Source organism: Silurus aristotelis (genome assembly GCF_946808225.1).
Source record: "Silurus aristotelis genome assembly, chromosome: 23".
NCBI classification, from domain to species: domain Eukaryota; kingdom Metazoa; phylum Chordata; class Actinopteri; order Siluriformes; family Siluridae; genus Silurus; species Silurus aristotelis.
The window spans coordinates 2,095,613-2,118,036 of NC_139596.1; the positions used below are offsets into that span (position 1 = coordinate 2,095,613).

Sequence of the window (22,424 nt, forward strand, 5' to 3'; positions counted from 1 at the left end):
TTGACACTCCAGGTAGTTTGCGGTTGTGAATATGGCAGCACTGGAGGATAATTGGTTTCTGGTAGCTTTATGTTTGATTCTTCTCAAATCTTTGGTGGTTAATTTGAGTCTTTACTTCTTGTTTGTTTCTTGCGTCCCTACAAAACGTTTGATCAAGCCCCAATATCTTAGATATTTCAAGAGTGTTGCATCTCCGTGAAAGACTTTTTAAAATTTGTGACTTTTCCTGAGGAGAAGAATCTGCCTAATGATTATGCACACCTTGATATAGGGTGTTGATCTCCTTAGGCCACACCCTCCCTCGTTACACAAATACACATCACCTGATGTGCATTAAATCCAATAAGCATTCAAGTTTATTCAGCTTGGACTTATGGATAGAATGATGATATGGTCAAAATAATCACTTGCCTAATAATTGTGCACACACTGTATATATATATTTTTTCTGATCGTTTTTAAAATTCTGATCATTCCAAATAAAATCTTGTATTTATTGGAAAAAATAAACTGGAACCCTAAAATCTAAAACTGTTATTCTACAGTACTTACAGTGTATTAACTAAACAACAGCTCCTCGTGTGGGCCTGGGCGTGTCCGCGCTGGTTTGAGAACGATATGATTGGCTAGAAAGCGTCGAGGGGGCGTGGCTCAGACGCCGCATTCATTTTCTCTTCCGGACTTTGAAACTGCGTTTCGGGACGTACCGGACTTCAAACAAGCGTCTTTTTTTTTGTAGACGCAGAGATCAAAGCGCTTTTGTGAAGCGTTTTAATGAATAATTATCATAATTTATGCAAATATTCTTACGCAGGTTTGTATTAAAAGAAAGGATCTTCCGGGATCACTGGTTATTTATTTTCTTGTCTGTACGTTGGTCCACATAAAGATGGTCCTGAATCGGGCTTGCTATCTTTCTGATCGTTTTGGACTCAGTACCGGCTGATCCCAAGTCCTGAGATCGGACTTCCTGTCTTTGCTCCAATACAAAAGTGCAACCATGAGGTCGACTGTGGCTGTTGGATGCGTCCTTACTTTCATCCTGGTGGACAGTGTGGTCTCCACAATCCTCTACGTCCAGTGTTCTGGTCCAATTTCATTCTCGGACAACATCCTAGACTTTGACATCCAGCGCTCGGTCCTGGATCTGTATCTGGTCCTCCTAGGGCGTTCCTGCCTATTAATCGGCGCGTCTGTAGGCGTCCTGATGAACCAGCAAGACGGCCCAAAGCGTGTTGCATCCATGGACACTCTGGTGGTGCTCATCGGCCTCACGATGCTCTCCTACGCCCTTGCGAAGCTCCTGATTTTCTCCGAGATGGGCGATCTGATGCATGACCCCTGGTTCCTAAGCTTGTTCTTTTGGACTTGCATATCTGCAATGGGTTCTGTGTTCTTCTGGAAAGTTCTGAGCGGTGCAGACGTTGTCGACTCAGGTGTAGAAGAGAGGGAGAGGCTGGTGGATGGAGGAGAGGATGAGGAAGAAGAACAGGAGGGCGGGACGAGAGAGAAAGAGGTGAAACCGAGGCCAAATTCCGGGGCCACTCTTGGACGTCTGTTGTCGTACTGTAAGAAGGACGCAAGCCTTCTGTCTCTTGCCTTCTTCTTTCTTCTTCTCTCAGCTGTGTGTGAGTTTATACACCTAAACACACCATCAAAAGTATTCATATTCTCAAATGTATCATTCATAGTTCATAATAACACATAAATGCTTTTTATCATTTATAAAGGGTTATAACATTATTGCACGATTTTGTCACTCACCATGTATTTTTTAATTCTGTGTCTCTCCAGGCGAGGCGTTTATCCCATATTTCACCGGAAAAGCCATCGACGGTATAGTGATCCATAAAAGTATGGAATATTTCATCAAACCGATGATTATCCTCACTGTTCTGGCCGTCATCAGGTATGTTGTATTGGTTCAGGACCCCATGTGTTGGAAAGGTACTCCACTTTTTCCAAGATGGCCACCACCATAATGGTGTGACCAAACCGGTGGCAGATATTTACCGAAAGTATTTTGAATGAGGTATATTTTTGGGTGTTTCATGCATGCGACTGTGGACTGTAACATCAAATCTCTACTTCTAGTTCCCTGGCTATTGGCGTTCGTGGTGGCATGTTCTCACTGACCTTCGCCAGGCTTAACATTCGACTGAGGAACCTGCTTTTCCGCTCGTTGATGCATCAGGAGATCGGATTCTTCGACGCTAATCACACAGGTTTGTGCAAAGTCTTCCCTGACGGGACTGACACCAAACACCATTAGCAATAATATCTCATATTACACGAGGTGGTATCAAAAAGCTTCGGGACTAGAAATAACCTTAATCCAAATAGGCGACATCACGTCCCGGCTCACGGCGGACACCACGCAGGTGAGCGACCTCATCTCGCAGAACGTCAACCTGTTCCTGCGCAGCTTCGTCAAGGCAATCGGATTCTTTGTTTTTATGTTCGGCATGTCGTGGAAGCTGTCGCTGGTCACCATCATGGGCTTCCCGTACATCGCCGTGTTCTCCAAGCTCTATGGCGAGTATTACAAGGTAAGCGCATCGGAAACCTGTGGTACCGAGGCGCAATCGACCCTCTGTTAACTATATACCCATGTTGTCCCGAAGAAACTCACCAAAGAGGTGCAGACGTCACTGGCTCAGGCCAACAAAGTGGCAGAGGAGACGATTTCCGCCATGCGGACGGTTCGCAGCTTCGCCGGCGAGGATCACGAGGCCGAGTCTTATAACGGCAAGCTGCTGGAGGTGTTCGCCCTCAACAAGAAGCAAGCCGTAGCCTACGCCTGTTTCATGTGGTCCAGCTGTGTAAGTGTCAGGTATCTTTAAGGAGGAAATGTGTTGATTTATGAGGCTCCTATCAAAAATCAGATTAACTTTAGACCCAATGGTTTCCAATTGAGGTGGTTGTGGAATGTAAACTCACAAACTCCCAGTTTCAAATAAATTGTTTATGGAGACCTGATTAGACTGCTGTTTATTTGGTTTTACAATGTGACTCACAAGGGCTTCAAAGGTATAATCCAAATACAAAGTAGAGTCTCCCTGGAGATCAGTTACATGTGCATAAACCTGTAGGTTTTACCACTTGAAAAGGTGCAAAGTTCACCCTGGAGATATAAGGTTGTCTCATGATAACGAGTGAGGGAGGAACGCAATTACTACACCCTGAGCCGTAGAATGATAAAGGAATCCAAGCACTTTTGGCTCAGTAAATGTTTGAGTTCTTCAAAACTTTATCTCCTTATTTAGGTTAGTTTGAGAGTTCATTGAACTCCAACCCAATGGTTAGGTTAGGTTTAGGAATAGGTTACGGTTAGGGAGAGTTCACCATAACCCAACCCAAGTGGAACCAGAATGAATTTAATGGAATCACAAAATATTGTTTTGACAAACAAACTGAAAGCATGTATAAATAATAAAAGTATTACTCTTGCTTTAGATCTCAGAGCTGGCGTTGCAGGTGGCTATCCTGTTTTACGGAGGACACCTGGTGGTGACAGACCAGATCAGTGGGGGAACCCTCATTTCTTTTGTCATCTATGAGCTTGAACTTGGAGAATGTCTGGAGGTGAGACATACCATGATTTTACAGCCACATTCTTTATTATGTATCTTTAAATAGATTTGGTGTCTGTTTTAGCGTCAAATCTCAAATTGTTTTTGCGCCCACAGAGCATTGCGTCCGTCTATACAGGTCTCATGCAGGGTGTGGGAGCTGCAGAGAAGGTCTTTGAATATATTGACAGGAAGCCCAAACACTGTCTCGACGGCCAGGTAGCTCCAGATATGCTGCAAGGACTGGTAGAGTTCAAGAACGTGACATTTGCTTATCCTACACGCCCAGAGACCGATGTCCTCAAGGTATCGCTTTGTGTTCTTGTGTTCCCAGCCCAAATCTTATTCTTTTACAGGAATACTTTTAAGAAATCTAAAGTTTGATATGTGGGGTTAAAGCAAACCTTAGGTCTTAATGACTTTGTCCTTTCAACCCTTTTATAAACATTTTATTTGCAGAGTGTGTCCTTCAGTATCCAGCCTGGGCAGGTGACAGCTCTGGTGGGTCCCTCAGGCAGCGGTAAAAGTTCCTGTGTTTCTCTGCTGGAGAACTTTTACTCACCTCAACAAGGCCAGGTGCTGCTGGACGGCCGACCAATCGAGACATACCAGCATGGCTACCTTCACTCCAAGGTACTCCCCTTCCAAGAAAAGCGGCAAAATAAGCTACCTGAAATAATCTTTATGTTCAAAAATAAACTCGAACTCCTTTGTTTAGAAATCTGTCAAATGTGAGTCTTATAGCAAACCTATATACACAATATAGATTAAAGTATTGGGACACTTTTTTAGGACACTCTTCCAGCCACATGTGATTATTTTCCAAACTGTTACCCCAAAGCCGAAGGTACATGAAAATAACATTTCGAAAATCAATTCTTCACTCAGGTTGCACTGGTTGGACAAGAGCCGGTCCTTTTTGCTCGGTCTGTAGAGAAGAACATTGCCTATGGTCTTTCCAGCGCTCCTGAGGAAGTCGTAGTCGCAGCCGCCAAAAAGGCCAACGCTCACGACTTCGTCTGCAGCCTCTCCAAGGGCTACGACACGGGTGAGATCGGAGTGTTTAAACGTGCCTGTGCAGCCGTTCAGGACCAGCACCATAATCAACCTTATTTGCATTGCGCCACCACATGCTTAATTATTATCTGTAATAACATGTCACAGTTCTACACATGAATAAGGAATGCGCCACATTATTATTATTATTGTTTTCGAAATTTGTCCCAGACAACCAGATCGTGGGAATAATCCCACAGTGTCCAAATGTGTGGATTGACTGATCTCATTGATTAGACCACAAGCTGTAAGTCACTAGTCAGCAGGTTAGGTGCTCTGTCTTTGGTTTTCTGCTTGTCTTTTACTCAGTCCATGCCGCATTTCAGGAGTCGGAGAGAAGGGAACTCAGCTCTCAGGCGGGCAGAAGCAGAGAGTGGCCATCGCTCGTGCCTTAATCCGAAACCCAAGCGTGCTGATTCTGGACGAGGCCACCAGCGCTCTGGACGCCGAGAGCGAACACATGGTATGGGTTAAGACTTTAATCCTTGTCTTTGATGTAGACATCCTGCCTGTAAGGGGGTTTTTACATTACGCAGTTCTTAGGCCAGCATCTAGTGAGGATACTGTAAGTTTTTTGATAAAGTCTTACATCCCTGCTGAGGAGGAGATGAAACAGAGCCCAGAAATCTGTGTCCACCACTTGGACTTTAAAGACATGAGGTGATATCAAAAAGTTTCCATAATAGCTCTGTTTACAAAAAAAGCACTTTTTTTTTTAAATCTATGTTTACACATCATCATCATCATCCCCTTGCACAGCAATGCATGCCATTTCTGGAATGTTCTTCATCTTCGTGAGGGCAAGGAGCCAAATTTGTCAAGTAGGGTGGGTGCCGTAGTAGGACCATGTTGTTTACACGTGGTCAGATTAGCACCAGTTGCACAGCTCCCATTGTACACAGGACAATGTCTTTTGGCAAACTGACATGAAGGTCGGTGCTTCCTGTGACTGTGCATACAGCTCTGTGCTGCCATCTGTTGGCGTGTTTCAAAACTAGTCTCCAACCTTTTTGATACCACTTCGTAAATGTTTCTATTAACATGGTGACTCTTGAACCCCCAAAAACATACGTACCGTATTTATATATTGGCAGGTCCAGCAAGCTCTGAATACCGTCATGGAGAACTACACAGTCCTGGTGATTGCCCATCGCTTGAGCACGGTGCAGCGTGCCAACACTATCGTGGTGCTAGACAATGGCGTTGTGGCGGAGCAGGGCAACCACGACGAGCTGATGGATCTCCACGGCCTTTACTACAGACTCATCCGGAGGCAGATGCTGGGTTCCGATCCAAGCACCACGGAACGTCCGCGTCCATTCTTAGAGTTGCCTCGGCATCGGGAAGAGGACGAGAGCAGCGGGGACGAAAACGTCCCAAGATATTGATCTGTGTATTCTTGTTTTGGCACAGGGGTTTCATATTTGTAGCCATGAAAACTACCTCGATTCTTTAAAGCACGGCAAGCTAGGCAGCTTTTTAGAGGGCATTTAAGCACTCCGGGGAGTCGGATTGCCCCAGTGTGCAGGCACCTATTTTGTAAAATACGTGCGAATATTTAATGACAGAAACATGCCACCTTCTGGAAGCAGCCAGTTCTTCTTCTTTAATCAGTTTCCAATGGAGTGTAGGTCATATCTGCTCATCCTAGATCCATATAAACCAAAGAATGCTGTAAACCTTATATAAGATGCTGTAAACCTTCAGAGCATTACAACAAACATCATGTAATATCACTGTAACTCTACTGAATGCATTACATGCTGTACATATAAATGAGTATGACAGTGGTATCATATTGGACCATGGGGCCAGTGGCTATAATCCAGCTGAACATCCTCACAATGAACCTGAATGATGTCTCAGTTGATAATATGCATAGGAGGAGTGTTTGTTCACTGGGTTTCCTGTTTACTCCACATACAGTATAGGTGTGATGATCAGGTGTACTTTGGTCTGATGCGATCTTAAAATAAAAAGAGACAAAAAAATGATTCATGGCCTGTATTTGTGTAGTTTAAAGGTACTCTATGCCAAAAGTACCAGGATTACAAGACGATACAACGTTTTTCGGGTGCAGTAGCATGACATTTCTCCTTGACTTGAACTAGGAGATCCAAGCCTGTTCCAGATCTCTGTTCCAGGCCTGTTATGCATCCACCCAGACCCATATATATATATATATATATATATATATATATATATATATATATATATATATATATATATATATATATATATATATATATATATATATATATATATATATATATAAAGAGAATGCTGAAGATGGAGCCACCAGAAAGGAGGAAAAGAGGAAGACCAATGAGGAGGTTTATGGATGTGGTGATGGAAAAGACATACAGAGTAGTATGGAGACATATGATCCGCTTTGGCGCCCCCTAATGGTAGAAAACTGAAAAAAGATGAAGAGCTACATATTAAAGCTTCAAGATATTTGACACAGGATACAATTTGCAGTAAAATAATAAAAAAAACCTCTGGCGGCTCAGAAATGTTAGACCAAAGCGACTATTAATGTAAAATCAGAGAAAAGAAAAAGAATTGCGAAATCTACGATAAATCCAAAACAGTAACAATGATAATACATATATATATATATATATATATATATATATATATATGTGTGTGTATACAATATACCAGATACCGGTAACATCCGGGAATTTCCCTTCTTTACTGTTCACACTTGTGCCCTTTTTAGTGCGGAAGAGTGCGGTTTGGGACGGAGCCGAAACCCGGACCGTAGTCTTCCGGTCGGTGAAAAGCAGGGTGTGTGTGTGTGTGTGTGTTGGCGAACTTAAGAAGGCCAAGCAGGGGGAAGAAGACACCAGGTCGTGCCAGAAATGGCTCGCTTCGGTAACAAGCTGAGCTCCTACTCCATCGCTCAGCTGTCCGAACTGCTCGAAGACGACGAGAAGCTCAACCAAATAGTTCAGGACCTTGAAGAGGTGAGATCTTCTCTTCCATACTGCTATTATCCAGAAAACAAAACAAAAACCTGCTCATGACAAAGGAAAGTGTGTCGGTCGTGAATCAGTCCGAGTGTTTGTTTGTTTTTCTCGAGTTCTATAAAGATATAAATTTGTTTACACGAGTTATTTCGTAAAAAAACGCGTTAGTTGATCCAAATATCCTGTTTGTGTTTTTATTTACACTCCAAAACACTTAATTAATAATTCACAATTTAATTTTGTTGTTTGGAAATGGTTCGTGTTTGTAAAAACAAGCATACAAACAAAAAACAACACTTATGACGTCAATAAATTACTACGCCGCACTACTTCCGTCGATCAACTGACAAAAAAACAAACAAAAATCACATTTAAATCTGACTTTTTTTCAGGAAAAAAGTAGTAAATTTGACTTTAAGTTTTAAAAGTTGGCCAGCCACTGAAATGAATATATTTCTGAGGAAAAAAAATATTATATATATATTTTTTTAGTAAATACGACTTTTGTTTGAGGTGTTTGTTTAGATGCTAAAAAAACCCAAACAAAAACCCAAAATTCCAGCTTTCGAACCAAGTAAATAATTGAAGCGATCTATTAATTTGTGTAAATCAAACTTCTAATTGTCATAATATTCGACTGTATTGCTGAACATTTCCATATTTGTGGATATAATGTTCTCCACCCTTCTGGAAAGATGTCCTAGATTTTTTTTTTTTCGATTTTGGTCCTCCAACCCACAAGTCTGGTGTAAATTTCTGTATCGATGAAGGTGAATCAGGTGCAGTCAGCGTTCCAATTCATCCCAAAGGTATTCAACTGTACACTTCCAACCCGTGGAAAGCATATCTCCATGGTCCTACTGGAATAAGTTTGGATCTCCTGGGAGGATTTCATGCTTGGGAGAACCACAAATGGCGAATTATAACGTATATATATTTCTACTATAACTAATGCAATTATTACTCATACAATTATTACTTGTACAATTATAGCCCTTTAAACCTTTCAATTCGTGACTGATATCTGCTCATCAGTTTACACCAGACTATATCGCAGCGTCATCGTGGTTAAATAGTCTGATTCTTTTGGCTACAGCGCATTTGCTTGGCAAATTTTTGACCGGATAAATAAAAGCACTAGTATTTGACCCTGGTTTCCGTGGGTAAATGTTTTAATAGTTGATTGGATTGGATTGGGGTTGGGGGGGGTGTGGCTAAATGAAATAAGATGCATCAGCTATCCAGATATATCCGGGATATTAGAAGTGTGTATGTGGAGTGTTTGATTTAATAAGTGCAGTAGTTTTGCTTTCAGTTCTCAGGAAATACAGGACGGAGTGCACACGTAACACACCTAGCGGAGTCACACACCTCGAAATGTCGGAAATGTTGGCTCGAAATGTCGGTTCGGTTTCGATACCACCGTCTAGACAAGCGCCAACGATTAATTACGATTGTTCTATGAATCATCCTGCTATTACGGAGAGGATCTAAGGAGGCATTTCTCAGAATTTGTTAGTTTTATATGCTATACATACTTTTATTTTTGATTTTTTAATTTGTAGCTTTTGAAATTTCTTGAAAACACATCCAAACGCTGGAAGTCTGACACTCGTGCTTTGCGTACCAACGCCTGTGTTTACACTTGATTTTCGTCCAAACGGGTTCCAGCTGCTCGCCGACAAGCTCAGCTGTGTGTGTTTTAGGAGAGGGTTTGCAGTCGGGGGACGGCTCATCCTTCTTTTTTTTTTCTTTTTTTTCTTTCAATAAATGTCACACCGCAGCCAGTACTGGATTCTTGAGACCTAATATACCAGAGACACTAAATATAGCAAAGGCCAAGATTTGCAGAATCGCGGCACGTTCAAAGCTTGAATGGAAAGTTAAGCTTTGACCCTGAAAAAAGGGCGTACCTTGCGCAGAGCGAATGGAAAAGTATGCGACTTATCACAGCGTCTAGTAAAGAAGTCAGGTGGTGACAAGGTGCCCTCATCGACGTGTTCTCTACACGCCCAGTGCCTCTGTAACAGTACACACCTATAGCCGTCTAGCCGTAGGTTCTTAGTGTAAGTGAGTTGGTTGAAAGTGTAGCAAAGACTGAACATCCCATCCCACAGTAGATGTTTCACCAGATTCTTAAGTGTTCTTGTGGAAATCTGTGAGATTTTAGTTGGCCACAAGGGGGTTCCTGATGAGGTGAGAAGCCCTAGGGTGCAATCAGCCTTCCAAATCATCCCAAAGGCGTTTAATAGGGTTGCAGTCAGAGCTCTGTAGATCTTCCACACACTTCCAACTGATGTAAAGTAGATCTTATGAAAGCTGGCTTTCTGCACAAGGGCTGGAACAGGTTTGGGTCTCCTAGTTCATGTGAAGGAAATCGTATTACCGCTACACCCAAAGACCTCAAAAAAATGGAAAAGCCAGTTTTTTGTATAGTTGAATGCGTCGGTTTAACTGCGTTGGCTTCGCACGTTTTTTTGGCCTTCGAGGCGTCCTTGCTAAAACCTTAAATGAGTGAGCCGTGAGGTGTAAAGCCGTAGGGAAGTGAGTAAGCAACATTGGCTCATAGATAATCACCAAACCAGAATAGCTGAAGCCTCCGAAAAACAGATTCGTTTGCATACAGGAAGCCGTGCTTCCTTCACGTACAATGTGTGGAAAAAAAATTTTTGTGTGCAAAGTGACCACCGGGGGGGGGTGACCGCAGGATATTTTTTACTGCGAACAATCACATCATGCATATTTTTGTGAGGATCGACGGCACAAATCCTTTTTACATTTCTGTGGTCAGCCAGTCGATGGATTCACTACGTTCAGAGGAAATATAGCGCTTTCTTTGGACCTTGCGTGTATCTAGTGTATATTGGTAGCCTTGTATAAATGTTGCGTGCACCTACATCACAGTCCCTGTGTTACTTCTCAAGGATTCTTGGTTAGGGTAAGCTTTTCTTTTAATTTTTTTAGCCCACTGATTTAGCATTGCTTTAGTCTCATGATGCTTTCGGGACTCTGTGCCCTTTCTTTCTGTGACCACCCGTTGCCTTCGAACACCACACCTGACCCGACCTATTAGGTAATTATCATGCTACTGATGAGAGTCAGCGCAGCACGAACGATAACGTCGTTGCTCAGGACCGTCTGAAGCGAGACTTTCCTTCCCCCCACTCCCGGATTTCTGCCGTCAGCTGGCGTTTCAGTTTCAGTGTCAACTGCATGTAACTTGGGTAGAACTTGACTAGCTGGATCAGGTGTGTTCGTTTATTGTGGTGACGGCTGTGTACGTGGCTGTAAAAGAACCTGAGATTATGTTGCTCTGGAATGGGGTACGATTTCCACCAAATCTTCATGGGGGCACATTTGAAAAATCTGTTGAACTCCAAAAACTAAAGGTGCCAAAAAAGTAACTGCTCCTGAGGATCAATCCGTTACTAGAACCTTTGTTGTACCTGATTTACCTGTGCGTATAAAACAGTGTGAATTTTATATATGTGCTAGTTCTCAACCTGTGGTTTGAGTGGCAATGGGTGGAGAGTGTGGTACGCTTACTCCTCTTATCAAAAGATTCAGTTCCTTGTTTTTCTGCTCGCTACGCTGAAACCGGAACAACGACGCCAGTTATTAACTGTGGTGGTTTGTTGTTTTTTCCCTCTCCTTGACTTGTGTCAAGTTTCATTCACCAGTTAGTATCTACAGCACACAGTAGCCACATCTATGCACGTTTTTATAGGGACCGTTTGTAGATTTGGGATAACGATTGAAAAAATGCGTATGGTCTTCTGAGTAGAGTACATACATGTCCTAATGGGGTTTCGACACATTTATAACTGCATTATATCTACTTTTTTATTTATTCTGGAGATGTTCCCGCCTTGTTTCAGTTCAGTTTCTCGTCGATGTTCAGTTTTTTTTTTTTTGCTTTGGAGTCCTTTCCGGATCAGTATTTGCTTGCAGCGGCATGACGCTGCTCTGGATCGTCCTTCTATACGTGGAATCCGGTCTATACGCCATCCGAGTCCCTGAGATTGAGCAATCCTCTTCCGGCTTATCCGATTTAAAAGAATTTGACACCACTGCAACTAATAATACATACCACTAAATTCTTACATTCCTTACTCGCTATTGTTCAAACGACACTTTGTACCTTGATTTGAAAATTTTTCAACAGGGATTTTTTGGTGGAGTGGGGATTGCTTTGTAATACGGTGTGTATGTGTACACCTTTAGGTGCAGGAGGTGCAACAGAATAAGGAAACGATCCTGGCAAGCAACCGGAGCCTGGCTGAGCAGAACCTCAAGCTGCAACCCAGATTAGACCATCAGAAGAATGAGCTCACGAAGCGCTACCGCTGCCTGCAGGAACAATTCGAGGCCTTCCAACTTCGCAAGTCCACGCTAGGTAATGTCTCAATACAAAAAATATATATTTTATGTCTCTGCTCAACCTCCTTGTTAGTTCCTTCACCCTCCGTGACGATGTTTATCTCTCTACCGCACACTCATCAATAATAAAATGGCAACGTCTGATAGGTGTCTGATAGCCGATCTAACTCGGGAATTCTCTCGAGGTGACGATTCACAGTTGCATTTAGATCCACACCACACCCGGTATACTGTGCTTGTGTGTATTATGAATGAAGAAAAAATAAAGCCGCTACTGATTACCCTTGTGACGCAGTCGTTGCCAGGAGGCTCTTTCCAAACATCTTGCTAAAACACTGCTCTTGTTTTGTTTTCTTTTTTTTTTGTCTGGCCTCTGATCTCAGATACAAGGCAGATACACGTGTAAATCGATGTCACTTTCTACCCTTTTGTCATGGGTAATGAATAGATTTTGTGATATTATGTTTACATTAATGATCTTGTTCTAATGTGGCATTGTTGGGAACTGTGTTAGTGTGTGGACACCTGAGCAGAAAATCGGTCAGTGCGTCTTTTTGAGCTTCAATTCCAAATTTAGTCGCCAGTTGATGTTTTGATAAACGCCACTCTACTGGGAAGACGTTCCACTAGATTTGTGCTTGTGGAGATTTCGCTCATTCGGCCACAAGGGTGTAAGTAAAGTCAGGTACTGATGTAGTTGAGGTGAAGAGGCCTGGGGTGCAGTCATGGTTCCAATTCCATCTCATGTACCAGTCAAAGGTTTGGACACACCTTCTCCTGTAATTATTTTTTTATTCATAACTACTTAAGACATCCAAACTCTAAAAGAACACATATTTTGTAAGTTTGGCAACCTCGAAACATTTTCTTATCAGATTCAAGAGGTAGTTACCTGGAATGGTTTTCAAATTTATTAGTGCTACTACAAATACTGTACAAATCCATATTGTGGCATGGATCACTTGAGTAAAGAAAAAAAAAGTCGATTTATTAATCTCAAGAAATGAAGTATAGTCAGTCAAAAAGAACTCAAGAACTTTGCACTCTCCAAAACCACTTCCTCTGCTGCAGAGGAAAAGTTCTTTTAGAATTACCAGCCTCAGAAACTGCTGATTTACATAAATCCTTCTCATAGTTCAAGGAGCAGGCATATAAACATCCACTGTTCTGAGGGGACTTTGTGAGTCAGACCTTCGTGGCAAAATTGCGACAAAGAAAAGCATTACTTCAGAAGAACAAGAAGTAGAAGAGACTTGCTTGGGCCACGAAACACAAGGAATTGACATTAGATCTGTAGAAAATTGCCTTTTTGTTCTGATAAGTCCAAACTTGAGATTTTTGGTTGAACTGCCATGCTTTTGTTATATATATAGAGGGTTACCAGACTGTTCCTGTGGTTCACACTGTAAAGCATGGAGAAGGTGTGATTATGTGGTGGTGCTTTGCGGGTGACACCATTGGTGATTTAGTCAAAAAATGAAGGGTTCACTTAACCAGCATGGCTACCCCACCACTTTGTACTTTGTTTTTCCAACATGACAGTGACCCCAACCACATCTCTAGGCTATGTAAGAGCTGTTTATTTAGGAAGTAGTGATGGAGTGTGGCATCAGATAACCTGGTCTCCACAATCACCTGATCTAAATTCAATTGAGATGGCTTGGGATGAGTTGGACTGGGGAGTAAAGGAAAAGCAGCCAACAGACACTCACTACCCCTGGGAACTCCTCAAAACTGTTGAAAATCCATTCAGAGATTGTGATGTTTGGATTTATTTGCGTCCAAAAAAAAAAAAAAAAACCCTCATAGAAGACAAACCACTTTGAGTACAAGTGATTTTATAGGAGGCTAAGCAAAAGGATGAGAACTGTTCAGTTTTCAGTTTAACTTTACCTGTCGTGACTCACATGTTAGTTCTGATTTCAGTCAGCAAGTCTGGTGGTAGTTTGATTTTCCTCATCAACCACATCGAGTGTTACCATGTTACTATTGCACATACCTGCTAAAGACTAAGGAGAAATGTTGCTGTGGTTATGTGACGTCACTTCTCTATCCAAAGAGGGAACCTTGTAGACTTGCTTCCTTTGTCCCTGCTCAGTCTATCTTCCCATCGAAAGTAGGTCATGCTCATTCAAAGATAGATTATAGCCACCGACTCGAGAAGCTGGGAGTGGGGAAACCCCCTTCCTGGATATCCAGGGGAAATTCCTGAGTCCTCCTGTTCCTATGGAGGAGCAGCATCTTGGTTCATCCTATTTTTGTATCTGCTCCGTGCAGGAAAGGTTCCACCGATTTTGATTTCAGTTGGTCCATTTCAAGTTAAAGCTTTCTGTAGGCGAATGTGATACCTGTACTTGCCCACAATGTAATTACATATGACTCATCACAATTTCTGTTGTTTGCTAACAGACAAAGGTACCATTTGTCTTTTACTTTTGAACATACTTATACCACTTTCTGGGTCAACTGAAGAAGAATACCAGGCTTTTAGTCTTCTAATTGAGGTAATTACAAGGCCAATGATTAATATCAGACTTTCATTTAATAGCAAGGGGCTGCTCATTTTAGCCCCTGCAACTTTTAGTCCATTAGGGCTCTGCAAACGTCAGAATCAGAAACTCAGCTATGTTGTATCATTGACCTGTGATTTAGCTGTAACTGTCTAGGCAGAAACCTGAGCAGCACTTTGGGCTTTGTTACTGGTCCATTACTGCGCCCCAGGCTTGATAAGGCAGCACAAACCTTACACAATACTTGCTGGATCCCATTATAACCTTCATCTTGATCTTGAAATACAGACTAGATTTTTGTCTCCTTTGTGGGGTCTTCAACATTTAATTAGGCACCATAGCAGCTCTTTTGTGTACAATCCTTTTTGATGATGGAAAATATAATTTGTATTTTTTTTTTTTCTGCTGACAGACCACATGTCTGGCAACACATCTTTGGATACATTACTTGCATTGTTGCAGGCAGAAGGAGCCAAAATAGAGGAAGAAACAGAGGTAACCACTTCCACCCACCACTAACCACATGAACATTGCTGGTATTCAGCACCAGTACTAATGCTCTGTTTTCTAGGTCGGATGTGTAATTGTCACAAGATCCTGTAACAGTCCTTGGCATTTTCCCAGACATTAGATTTTTCTTAAGGCCATTGGGGATTAGCATGAAATAGGGTGTGACTACCCTATTGAATCTATAAGAATCTGTCCTAGAAAAGCTTGTTCTCACTGTAATGGCTATTCATGCTGATCTACTAGTAGTACAGAGATATACAATTCACAATAGGTTATGTTTTTCATATCAAAAAAGCTCCTTTGGTGGAAAAGTGATCAAAAAAAAAAGTTTCTAGGCTAATTTATGAAGTTAGGGTATGTATCAGCTAAGGGAAATTACTTAAAATAAGTCAACAAAGAAAATACTCCAATTTGTTATATTCTGTGATGAATTTCTGTCTTTGTTTTTTCCAGGCTTTTATTAGGAAGATTAGATAATGGGAAACATGTTATATATTTTCAAAATAGGTTGCCACAGATGACCGCTGGCATCCACTTTGTTACAGCTTTTAAGAGGGTGAAAATAGTTTTGAATTGCGTATAATAATAAGGTGCTGACAGTCATTTCCTCCTTATCCCTTTCCTTCATAAACAGAACATGGCTGACACTTTCCTTGATGGCGCTGTACCCCTGGACGGCTTTATCGATGAGTATCAGAGCAAGCGCAAACTGGCTCACCTGCGAAGGGTAAAGATCGAGAAGCTTCAGGAACTGGTGCTGAAATCGCCAACGACGGTTGTCCAGGTCGCTCGTCACACCGAAATAGCATCCGCACCTGCTCCCCTCCAGAATGAGCCCCATAGTGCCCCAGCCCCACAGCCCAGAAGAGCCCCTCCACTACCCCCCATCAAAAATCTCAGCCCTCAATCTCAGCCAGCTCCAGTAATGGTCTACCCTGCTGCCCCATACCCACCAATTCCACCCCGAGCGAGACAACCCCAACCCACTTACCCTTCTCTTTGCATTTCACAGTACCCCCCACCAGTGCCACAGAGATCTGCCCCTCGGATGGCTCCTCAACCGGGATTCATCTTGCAGTGATCTTTCGACTCTTGCATCCTTTTGGGAAGGAACTATCTATGCACTGGATGTCCAGCTGTGCCTTCCTGACGGTCCTCCTGCTGAGTATATCACGCATGGACATGCTGGACACCTATTCAGATGGGGGTTGTCTAGACTGATTGGAAAGTAATGTCAGCAATGGTACCTTTTGTTTTATTTCGCACTTTAGACTTTTGTTCTTCTGGAATCGGGATCTAATACAAGATGTCTGGCAACCTTGCATCTCGCTCCTCCTCCTTTCTCGGTTGCGTTCGATGTAAATTAATTTCCTCTTGCTGTCAACTCCAGTGTGTTAAGAGCCCACTGTACATCATAAGGTCTAAGACCCAAGCTGATTATGGTCCAGCTTTGCGTTTCTGTTTGTGTACCCTGGCCATTTTATATAACCTCTCAAACATTTCATATCTAGAAAAAAAAATGGATTCATCACTGATGATGATAAAGCCTATGCAAACAGAGACCCAACTGTGTAGCATGCATATGCAAAGCAAATGTTTTTTTTTTCTTTTACATCCCAGGTTTTGTGCACCGACATGTAGCACACAAATGTGTGTTCTTCTGTTGCAGATTCGTTTCTTGTTCTTGTGTGCTTGACTGAATTTAGGAGTAGGTTGCCAGGTAGGTTATAAGTAATGATTGTAATGGTGTCAGAGGAATGCATTGGACTAAAGGCATGTTTGCCGTGGTGATGATAATCGTGCTCGTAATGTGAAAGAGCCTTGAACTTGCAGATCCTGAATGACTGCTTCATTCAGGCCAAGTTTCAGCTTAAAGGGGGGATACTTTGGCTAAACAAGTTTGATTAACGGAACACCAATATGTGGCAAGTTTTTTTTTGACCATGCATCTTATAAACTTCGAGCACGGTAGATCAGAACCGAGCAGGTCCGTAGTGACACAGGAGACAGGCCAGCGATCTTTCAAAACTGAACAGGTACAAATTTTTGGTGTGTACTGGGATGAATCACTCGCCGCCACCGTGAGAGATGTGAGTTTCTTGCACTGTCTGTTTTTGTGTACTAACACTGAAAAAAAACTAACACACGTTCATTATTTTACCTGTTAATTATTTGTCGGATACATATTAACGCGCAAACTTTAAACTCGGGGAAATAGTTAATATTAAAGCTCGCCGCTTTCCTTTACAGCCAAACTAACGTCGATCTGCGAGGCATTTTGAAAATCGTAAATTTCGAGGGGTTTGTTTCCGTGAACCGCTTGGAAACGCTGCCTACAAACTTCAACCGCTTTCTAAAAACACCGCTGAAGTGTTCCTTAAAATATTCCTTCTCAAAAGGAAAATGTGTGTACACATCCGTACAGATTGGCGTCATTGAACCAGAAATGCTTTTTTTTTTATTTTTTATTTTTTTTATTTTATTATTATTTCTGCTCCTGCAGTATTTATTTATTTTTTTTTGTTAGTACACTCCGGCGCTTCAATATAATTTTTATTTATCCATTTTTTTTCCCCTTGTGTTTTTAACCATCTACTATTTTAATGCCAGCAAAAATTTCGAATAAATTTTATCGTTTTTTTATTTTAACTGAAAATTAATGAATGCAGTAAAAATGCTACACTACACTAAACAAGGATCTGTGTCAAATAGGTTTCCAAGGTTATAAAATATGGGCTTTCTTTGTTCTGTGAGCATCAATTCTTACTTTAAACTCTAAGGTTTAAAGCCGTGGACATGACAATGCTGTCATGAGACCTGGAATCCATAACGCTGAATTGCTTCGGGTGTCACTTTCACCCCTGCATGCCATCCTGTGCATAATTACAAGTGTCCTTATATGCTGAGATGACAAATGCTGTATGGGTTTGGTCTACATTCACACACGTCGTGTATCTACGGGTTCCTGGGTCCTGTTGGCGAATTTCAAACCCTAACCCTGCTTTTACACCCACTCGGTTCAACTTCGCTCTGTAGATCGTGAGTTGAATTAAGGGTAGCAGGAAAACACTGTGCACTTGAGGGAGGTACTTGGGAACCTGTGGTTTATGCGATACGACGCTGATGCATCCTAATGTGAATCCTTTTGAAATATTCAAATAGCTGCAGTTCGCCGTCGTGCCCCTTTTACATGCAAAAGCCGTGCAGTGACCTGCAGAAATTCGTGTGGATAAGAGAGAACAGCTCAGCGTTCAATTGTCATGTGCCATTCTGTTTCTCCAGAGCAACCTGGCTGTTCCTTTTTTTAAATATTTTTTTTAATATACGTATATAAATATCAGCACTAATAATAATGTTTCGGTACACTTTTATGCTTGGAAAGGACTGACCAGTAGTCTTAATCGCAGTGAAACGCTGATACAAGCACCTAGATAGTCAGCAACCTTAAAAGAGCCACCATTTACCCCAGCATGTGAGTTGGTGTAATTTTTTTATTTTTTTTGGGTCTTCATGTAGATCTAATATGGCTGTTTGATCACACCCCTAATGTAAAATGTACTTGATTGCATTAGACTGTTGTATCGTTCGTTTGGGGAAAATAGGAAAAAGTTGTCGGATTGACCCATGTCTATTTTAAAGATAATAAAAAATTCTAAAAAAAAGAATGGTATTGGAAGTCCTCTTGCTCTGTCATTTGCAATGCTTTTCAGCTTGACCTGTCTCTCTGATTTTGCACACATCAGCGCATCTGTACCAGGTGGGTTATTTTTCTACTTTCCTAATGACTGGACTAAACAAGAATTTGTATTTTTTTTTATTGTTTTAATGGTGTGTTATTACCTGTATTTCTAAAAACACTAACTCTTTTTTTCTACGAGGAAACACTGGCTGGAAACGATGGACGAGCAGAGTGATCAGCTCAGCCTTTTTATTTTTTTGAAAAATTGGTTAGCTGATTTTTTTTTTTCCCAGCAAGGTGAATGTGGCGCCTCCTTGTGGCCACATTTATTCAGTTATGTTCATAATTAAATGAAAATCTACCCAACTGTTTCTCTACATTTGAGTCTGTAAACAAAGATGAATTCTCTGTCATGGACGAATCCCCTTGATTACAGCTTGACAATTATCTATGAGTGATCCCAGGTACCTGAAGTTCTCCACCTCTTCTCCCTGCAACCGCACCCCTCCACTGCCCTCCCTCTTTCACACACATGTACTCTGTCTTACTCCTACTGACTTTCATTCCCTTCTCTCCAGCACTCCAACCGACTTTCCACTCTTCATCTTCTTAATCGCTGCTTTCTTAGCTACACTGTCCCTCTGCCAGCACCAATCTTAGTCTCCAATCTCCTTCAGTTGCATCTCCTACATAGAACATAGTCCACCTGTGTGCCCCTTCCTCCACTCTTATACGTCACCCTATGATCCTCCTTTTTAAAAATAAGTGTTCACCACTGCCATTTCTATCCTTTTAGCAAAATCTACCACTATCTGCCCTTCCACATTCCTCTCCTTAAAACCATACCTACCATCACCTCCTCATTACCTCTGTTCCCTTCACTTACATGCCCATTAAAGTCTGCCCCAATCACCAATCGTTCATTTCTATGTTCACCTTCTACCATGTCATCTAATTCACTTCAGAATCTTTCCTTCTCCATCTCACAGCCAACTTATGGAGCATAAACACTGATGACATTTATCATTATCCCTTCAACCTCCAGCTTCATCACTCTTTTAGAAAGTCTCTTCACCTCCATTACACTCTTACTGTACTCTTCCTTCAGAATTCTCTTTTCATCCACACCATGATAGAACAGTTTAAACACCTCCAATGTTCCTGGTCTTACTCCCTTTCCACTTGGTCTCCTGAACGCACAACATATCTACCTTTCTCCTCTCCATCATTTCAGCTCCCTCTCTCCCTTTACCAGTCATAGTACCAACCTGAACCTCCACTCTCCTACACTTCTCCTTCTCCTGCTGTCTCTGTAGACGTCTTCCTCCTCTCCTTCTCCTCCTTCGGCCAACAGTAGCCCATTTTCCACCGGTACCCTGTTGGGTAACGACCTGTGGTGGTCGTCGGTAACCCGTTTATCCGGGCTTGGGACCGGCACTAAGAGTGCACTGGTTTTATCTATACAGTGACCCCTCATTTATTGCGGTATTTATGTTCCAAAACCGACGAGCAATAAACGAAAAACCGCGATAAACTGACGCCACCCTGAAAATGCAATTTTATGTATTTACGTTACTGTAGTAACATTTTACTTCATTTTATTATGATTATATTTATTATTAATACATTTCATTGCTTCAAAATAAAACTCAATAAAAACAATTTCCAATGAGTTTTTTTTGGTCTCTTGTTCTAGGATAAACAGAATTTGCATCCACATATAACTAATTAGAAAATAATTAGTTGTATGGATGCACATGCAATTCCGCGATAAACCGCTAGAGCGAGATTCCAAAACGGGGGATTACTTTGTATATATAAAGAAAAGGGTACTTAAAAACCCAGATTAATTATAAAGTGCATTAAGTAGGGCGCAGGAAGGCGCTGTGTTCTGCACTGAGTAGTGCGCTTGGGTAGTCAGTGGGAAGTCGTTTGGAGCACCGAATGTGAATGAAGGGTATTCAGAGCAGGAGGCGTGGGATATGGACGCTGGATGGGGACGTCATGACGTCGGGAGCTCCGGGTTCCGCCATGTTGTGGGAAGGAAGGAAACCTCGGGAAATAAATCGTCTGTAATCCGCGGATGAGCCGAAGGGAGGGGACGGAGCTGGAGCTGGATCCGGAGTGATAGGCGAAGAGGCAGCGCGGAGTGGGAGGGTATATACGCCGCTGTTTATTTACTCCCTCTTTCTCCTCCTCCTCCTCTGTGGTCACACCGGCGCGTGAGACCCACGGACACGCAGAGACGCGGCGCGAGTTTCTGTGCGACTTTGACAATCAGACTGGGGACAAAAAAAAAAAAGTGGAAAATCGGATTAACATCCACGCGCGTACTCGAGTCTAATCATCTGCTCATCAGTGTCCACACAAAGACTCGAAGCTGGAGTTGGGCATTAAAAAAAAAAAAATCACTGCTGTCCTTATTTTCCCGCGAAAAAGCGACCCGTTGCTATAGCAATTAATTAAGCCAGCGACTAATTACCATGCTCCTCTCACGTGCGTTCTGGACTTGGTCGCTTTGCTGACTCGAAACGTTGAGGAGGTTTTTTTGGACCAGGGGGACACTCGAAATCAAGAGGGGACATCTGGAGAAGTCCCTTTAAACACTTCGCTTGACATTTGTGTGTGTGTGTGTGTGTGTGTGTGTGTGTTTGTGTAGGGGGGAAAACTAGAAAAGCGATTGAAGCAAAGATGTCGACCAAAGAACCGAAAGAAAAACAGTCGACCACTGAGCGAATCGTTAAAAGTAAGTTTACTCTCGTTGAGACGAAGTTGTCTCGGTGGGGGTGGGGGGCTTCGGAACGTCTGAGCTGCTTGTAGCTTTACCAGAAACCCCTGGACCCTGCTTGATCGACCCTCAGATGCTCATCGCTTATGCACGTTTTTCCTCCAGCATCACCTGTACCTGTATCTTCACCTTCACCTTTGTGTCTCCATGTCTTTCATAACGATGTTGAGTAAAGTCTCATGTTGCCATGTGTCTTGTTTTTAATCATCACGATTTGCCTTTTGAAACCTTCATTAGGTTGGGTGTGTTTTCTTTTGTGTTTGTTTCCACAGTCCATGCAGTTATTGGCAGGATTTCTGCTTCTTGATTTCAAGAATCTCCAGAGCAAATAGAACTAGAGATTCGGTGTGCTGCTTGGAGAACGGGGCGAACGGAGTTAAAAATAAACCACCAAGATATCTTTCATGGATGTCTGCTATATATCTAGATTTGCTCCAGACCATTTAGGTTGTATTTTTTTGTGTGTATGTAACTTTGGAGTTTTGCATGTTCTCAACTGAGGTTCCTCAAAGCTTGAGTTTCCTTCAACCTTTTAAAAGCCTGTTGGTTGACCTTTTTAATTTGCAGTACACAATGTTCTTGAATGAATTTGTGACCAGCTATCCATTGGTGTCCTTCTTGTATTTTTTTTGTGTGGATGGAGATCTTTTTAAAAACAATGTTGGATAATGTGGATAGGAATTATTTGGAAAAAAAAACAGGGATCTCCATTTCTATATCCCTCTGGTGTAAATGGTAAGTCTTCATGCCTGGTCCAGTCCTAGGTAATGGATAAGGGAACTCTCTGCTTCATACCTTATTAATTGAAGCTGTGGTGGTTAAGTTCACCTGGCTCCCAGGAGAACCCGTACTCTGTGCTTTCCACTGGCTTTCCTGAAGATTCACCCCTGGCTTTTTGCGTTGGTGCTTTTTGGCAGTGCCAGGTTTTCAAATGCAGAGAGAGTAGAGTGAGGT

General features: G+C 42.1%; 3 protein-coding genes across 5 annotated transcripts in view; all 3 read left to right on the forward strand.

Annotated features, from left to right (window-relative positions):
- The first annotated feature begins 653 nt into the window (after positions 1–653).
- abcb9 (ATP-binding cassette, sub-family B (MDR/TAP), member 9) lies at positions 654–6,619 on the forward strand. The gene is made up of 11 exons (XM_083526371.1): positions 654–1,628; positions 1,795–1,909; positions 2,095–2,225; positions 2,344–2,549; positions 2,625–2,822; positions 3,457–3,585; positions 3,690–3,878; positions 4,032–4,205; positions 4,461–4,620; positions 4,955–5,091; positions 5,723–6,619. Exons 1-11 carry the CDS (start codon positions 1,001–1,003, stop codon positions 6,014–6,016), a joined length of 2,361 nt encoding a protein of 786 aa, XP_083382497.1. The 5' UTR covers positions 654–1,000; the 3' UTR covers positions 6,017–6,619.
- Positions 6,620–7,355: 736 nt separating this feature from the next.
- On the forward strand, positions 7,356–21,658 carry vps37ba (VPS37B subunit of ESCRT-I a). Its single transcript, XM_083526447.1, has 4 exons — positions 7,356–7,600; positions 11,828–11,999; positions 14,906–14,988; positions 15,638–21,658. Exons 1-4 carry the CDS (start codon positions 7,496–7,498, stop codon positions 16,082–16,084), a joined length of 807 nt encoding a protein of 268 aa, XP_083382573.1. The 5' UTR covers positions 7,356–7,495; the 3' UTR covers positions 16,085–21,658.
- Positions 20,889–22,424, forward strand: part of ppp3cca (protein phosphatase 3, catalytic subunit, gamma isozyme, a) — a 29,258-nt gene continuing 27,722 nt past the window's right edge. For 2 of the 3 annotated variants that reach the window (XM_083526393.1, XM_083526394.1), the window contains exon 1: positions 21,290–21,428. In XM_083526393.1, coding sequence (XP_083382519.1) covers positions 21,374–21,428 — 55 coding nt within the window. In that variant the 5' untranslated portion in view covers positions 21,290–21,373. Of the gene's footprint in view, positions 21,429–22,424 lie in introns of all 3 variants that reach the window. The other variant, XM_083526392.1, reaches the window with a different exon arrangement.